The 5,057-nt window shown below is 42.8% G+C and overlaps 1 protein-coding gene across 1 annotated transcript in view; it reads left to right on the top strand.

Annotated features, from left to right (window-relative positions):
• Positions 1 to 5,057, top strand: part of STAT2 (signal transducer and activator of transcription 2) — a 54,512-nt gene that overhangs the window by 37,022 nt on the left and 12,433 nt on the right. The window contains exons 18-19 of the mRNA XM_015429701.1: positions 1,909 to 1,958; positions 2,057 to 2,151. Of these exons, the coding sequence (XP_015285187.1) occupies positions 1,909 to 1,958; positions 2,057 to 2,151 (145 nt within the window). The remainder of the gene's footprint in view (positions 1 to 1,908; positions 1,959 to 2,056; positions 2,152 to 5,057) is intronic.

Here is a 5,057-nt window from a genome sequence, read left to right as displayed (position 1 = left end):
AGAGAGAGAGAGAGAGAGAGAGAGAATATTTTGGGTTTGGACATACTGAACCTAAAAAATATTGATATTTCCCGATATTCCCAAATCCCAATATCGGTTCAGTATTGGGATTCAAGAAATAATTGGGATTGCTGAATTTTTCAGGTCCATCATACCCTATGGGGACCATAGTCAACAGTCCCCATAGGCTATAATGGAGAATTGTTCCAGGGGTATCTGGGGCTCTGGGTGGGGGGGACACTGTATTTTGAGGTAGAGGCATCAAATTTGCAGCATAGCTGCTGGTGCCTCTACCTCAAAAAAAAACACCCCAAGTTTCCAAAAGATTGGACCGGGTGTCCAATTCTATAGGCCCCAGAAGAAGGTGTCCACATCCTCCATTGTTTCCAGTGGAGGGTGGGGGGAGAAACTGTCCCTTTAAATGTCTGCTTTCTCCAAGCTGCACAGCTCTGCAGCGAGTGAACCATTCCTTTGGAATTCACTCACCACGAAGTCATGCGGCTTGAAGAAGGTAGGCATTAAAGGGACAGTCCCGGATAGCGGGAGCACTACTGTGGATCCTGCCGCCGCCGCCGATCCTGCCGCCACTGCTCTTGATGATGTTGGCAGCCCTGCAGTAGGTAAAAGGATGGTGTGAGAGAGAAGAGCAGCTGGGCTTTGGGCTCTTTGTACCAAGAAAGGGCGGTGGCGAGGGCTAAAGAAAGATGCTGGTGAGCTAGTGGGGTGGGTGGGAAACAGCCTCTCCAAGCACCCTGTGGGCTAAGCTGGGCCTGGTTGACTAGAGACTGAGGAGGATTCTGCCAGGAACAGAGGAGCAAGATGCTAAGCTGGAACTGTGGTAGTAGCAGCCTCGTAGCACCAGGGCAAGAGTGTTTGGCAAAAGCGCTCCTTTCTTTTGGGAAGAGGGCTGGGGGTGCATCGAATTGGGGGGGGGTCTTCAGGCTACTGAGGACAAAGAACAGACCCCCACACACCTGTTGGCTGCTCCAGTGCTGTAGAGGGTGGGTTGTGTAGCTGCTGCTTGAGGAAAAGCCTCTTTTCCTGACTGGAAGGGTGGAGAGTAGCAGGTGGCTGCTATTGCTTTCATAATAACTGCACAGGGAAACAGACTTTTTGCCTGGGAAGAGAGCATGCTGCAAACGGGGCTTTGTGCTGAGAAGTTACACTGAATGATGGCACACCCACCCACCCCATGCACTTATGTTGTGGGGACTTGCATGGAGGGGGAGCAGATGTGTGGAGAAGGCAGGCACTTAAAAGAACTGTTCCAAAATGTGTGACACTTGCCATGGTGTCATGCAGCTTGAAGAAGGCAGGCATTTAAAGGGACAGTCCTTGTAAGTACCTGCCTTCTCCAAGCCATGCTTTAACTGTGGCTGATCGGCTGAGAAAATACCGGTAAGGTATGGAGGGGGGGCTTGGATAAATTGAATGCACACCCCTAGTGGATGGAGTAACTTCTTCTGTGCATCTGGAATTGCAAAAGAGACCAAGGTTTCTGGATTGCTACCTAGGAGTCATAGATTCTGGGACTGAGACGTGAAGTTGTTTAATTGTCCTTAAAACATTATAACTCCATTTTCCTAATCAAAGGATGGGTTTCCCCACCCACACAGTTTTTTAGCATGTGCCTTTGGGTAGAGTAACAATATGAAAAACTACCTTAGTGATAGTAAATGTGGAAGCCAGTTGGATGATAGTTACTTGGGATTCATTAATATGGAGTTACTTGTACTTATTCATTAATATGGAGTTAGTCCTAATGTTCTAACTTTCTCTCAGCCCAAAAGAGCTGGAAGGGTTGGGGAGGGTTGGGACACCAAAGAAGTCTTGCTTCTAAGGAGAAACACAACCCTGTTCATCCAAACAATTATGTGACTCATTGCTTGTCCTTTCTTCCCATTAAAGGGTCCAAGGTAACACCACAAAGCACAATCACCTGGGCCCAGTTCTCCAAGGTGAGTCTCTCATCTTAGCATAACCCTTTCCCTGTCTTTCTCTAATACCCACCTAGCAACTTCCTTCTTTTGATATGTCTCCTGTGATGGTTCTACAGGAGGCTTCTTCTGGAGACACTTTTTCCTTCTGGACTTGGATTGATGGAATCTTAGGTCTGATCCAAGAGCACTTGCTGGAACTCTGGAAGAATAAGTAAGTAGCGAGAGGTAGAGGGGTGGGAGGAAAGAGAAGGGGAAATAGCCTTCGCTATTTTAGGTGCAAAACGGTTGGGTAGAAAGTGTGTACAAAGTTCCGTCAAGTCACTGCCAACATATGGCAACCCTATGAATTAAAGACCTCCAAAACATCCTGTTGTTAACAGCCTTGCTCAGGTGTTGAAAACTGAGGACTCTCGTGGCTTCCTTTCTTGAGTCAATCCATCTCATATTGGGTCTTCCTCTTTTCCTTCTGCCTTCAACTTTCCTAGCATTATTGTCTTTTCCAGTGACTCTTGTCTTTTTGTAATGCAACCGAAGTACAATAGCCTCAGTGTAGTGATTTTAGCTTCTAGGGAGAATTCTAGACTAGATCTAGAACCCACTTATTTGTCCTTTAGGCAGTCCGTGGTAGCTGTAAAACTTCTCCAGCACCACATTTGAAAAGAATTGGCTTTCTTTCTGTCAGTTTTTTTCATTGTCCGACTTTCACACCCATACATAGTAATGGGGAATACAATGGCATGAATTATCTCAATCTTGGTTGCCAGTGGCACATCCTTACACTTAAAGATCTTTTCTAGCTTCTTCATAGCTGCCATTCCCAGTCTCAATCTCCTTGTCATTTCTTGGCTGCAGTCTCCCTTTTGGTTGATGATAGAAAATCTTGAACAATTTCAGTTTCTTTGTTGTCAACCCTAACGTGTAATTCCTCAGTAGTCATTGCTATTGTGTTCTTGATGTTCACCTGTAATCCTGCTTTGATACTTTCTGCTTTAAACTTCGTCAGTACTTATTTCAAGTCTTCAGTGTTTTCCACTAGTAATGTGCGTATCTCAAATTGTTAATGCTCCTTCCACCAATTTTCACTCCACCTTCATCAAAATCGAATCTGTCTTTCCTTTTGATATGTTGTTTGTTTGTTTGTTTTTGTTGATTTCTATCCCGCCCATTCTGGCCTAGGCTGGCTCAGGGCGGTTCACAACAGAATAAAATTTACATAAGATAAAACACAGTTCATCACATTAATAAATAATACAATAATATAAAATAGTGTTAAAATCAACAATATTAAATTTTTGATATTACCTAAGATTCTATTGGTCTGCTTCAGTTGTAGAAGAAAGGGGAGGGACTGTGCCAGGCAGTAGTCACAGGGACCTATGGCTTAGGACTTCTACCATGACAATCAGTTGTTAGTAGTAACACCACCAGTAGATGCAGTTGTAATAACAGTGATAGTGGTGGTGGTGGCGGCGGCTCCAAAAGCCTGGTGGAAGAGCTTCGTTTTGCAGGCCTGCAAAATCTATGTTATGCACATAGATACAGAGATAAAATGCATCCTTGTCTGACACTTTTGCCAACTGAAAACCATTGTTTCTTCATATTCTGTTCTCCTATCAGTAGCCTGTTGTTCAGAGTACAGGTTGAGCATCAGATGTTGTCTGGGCCGGGGAGTAGTCACAGGGACCTATGGCTCATGACTTCTACCATGACAATCAGTTGTTAGTAGTAACACCACCAGTAGATGCAGTTGTAATAACAGTGATAGTGGTGGTGGTGGCGGCGGCTCCAAAAGCCTGGTGGAAGAGCTCCGTTTTGCAGGCCTGCAAAATCTATGTTATGCACATAGATACAGAGATAAAATGCATCCTTGTCTGACACTTTTGCCAACTGAAAACCATTCTGTTTCTTCATATTCTGTTCTCCTAACAGTAGCCTGTTGTTTAGAATACAGGTTGAGCATCAAAATAATCAGATGTTGTGGCACACCCTTTTTTCCCCCAAAGCAGCCATAGTTTTCATGCTATTAAAAAGTTTTGCTGAAATCTAGAAAATGCAAGCTGATTTTCTTCTGAAATTCTCTCATATGCTCCAGTAAGCAATGTAAATTTGTAATATGATCTCTCGTGCCTCTTCCTTTTCTGAATCCAGCTTGGACATCTGGCATTTCTTGTTCCATATATGCTAGCACTTTGTTGTAAAATTTTGAGTGTTAACGTTACTCATGTGAGAAATTAATGCAATAGTCTGATAGTTGCTGCAGTCTTTGATGTCTCCTTTTTCAGAAATGGAATGAAGGTCAAGTGTTTCCAGTCCGTGAGACATTGTTTTGTTCTCCATATTTGTTGGCATATTGTTGTTAAGATTCTGTTTCTGTGGCTTGGAATAACTCTATCAATATCCCATAGATTCCTGGTGACTTGTTTCTCCCAATTGCTCTCATTGCAGCTTTCACTTCACTTTCTAAAATGATAGGTTCTTCTTCAAAAAGGGTTCTTCTTGAAAGGAATATGTTGTCCTTTCATTTCTTGTATATAATTCTTCAGCATATTTTCCCCATTTTTTCTTTATTTTATCCTGTTCAGGTAATTTATTTCCATGTGGATCTTTCAGCGTGCCTAACTGTGCTTTAAATTTCCCTTTGATTTCTTGGATCTCGTGGAACAGATCTGATCTTGTTCTTCCTTTTTTGTTCTCTTCTGTTTCTTTACACTGGTTGTTATAATTGTTCTCCTGGTCTATATGTGCAAGTTGCTGGAACACTGCATTTAGACTTCTGATTCTATTTCTGTCACCTTTTTACTTTTGCTTACTTTTAAAATTAAGCAGTTTTAAGAATTTCATCAGTTATTCATCGAGGCTTTTAATTTCTTTTAGCTACAGAAATAGTTTTTGTGCATTCTTCCTTGAGAATTTCTCTGGTTTCAACCCATAGTTCTTCAGGTTCATGTTCACAAACTTAGTAATGCAAACCTCAGGTCTGTTCTTTTTGTTGTTGTTCAGTCGCACAATCAAATCCAACTCTTTGCAACCCCATGGACCAGATCACGCCAGGCCTTCCTGTCTTCCACCGTCCACTGAAGTTTGCTCAATTTCATGTTCGTTGCATCTATGACACTA

The sequence above is a fragment of the Gekko japonicus genome, unplaced genomic scaffold (assembly GCF_001447785.1).
Source record: "Gekko japonicus isolate JY-2015 unplaced genomic scaffold, Gekko_japonicus_V1.1 scaffold947, whole genome shotgun sequence".
NCBI lineage: Eukaryota > Metazoa > Chordata > Lepidosauria > Squamata > Gekkonidae > Gekko > Gekko japonicus.
The sequence above is the reverse complement of the archived record's forward strand: the minus strand, read 5'-3'. Positions and strand labels throughout refer to the sequence as shown.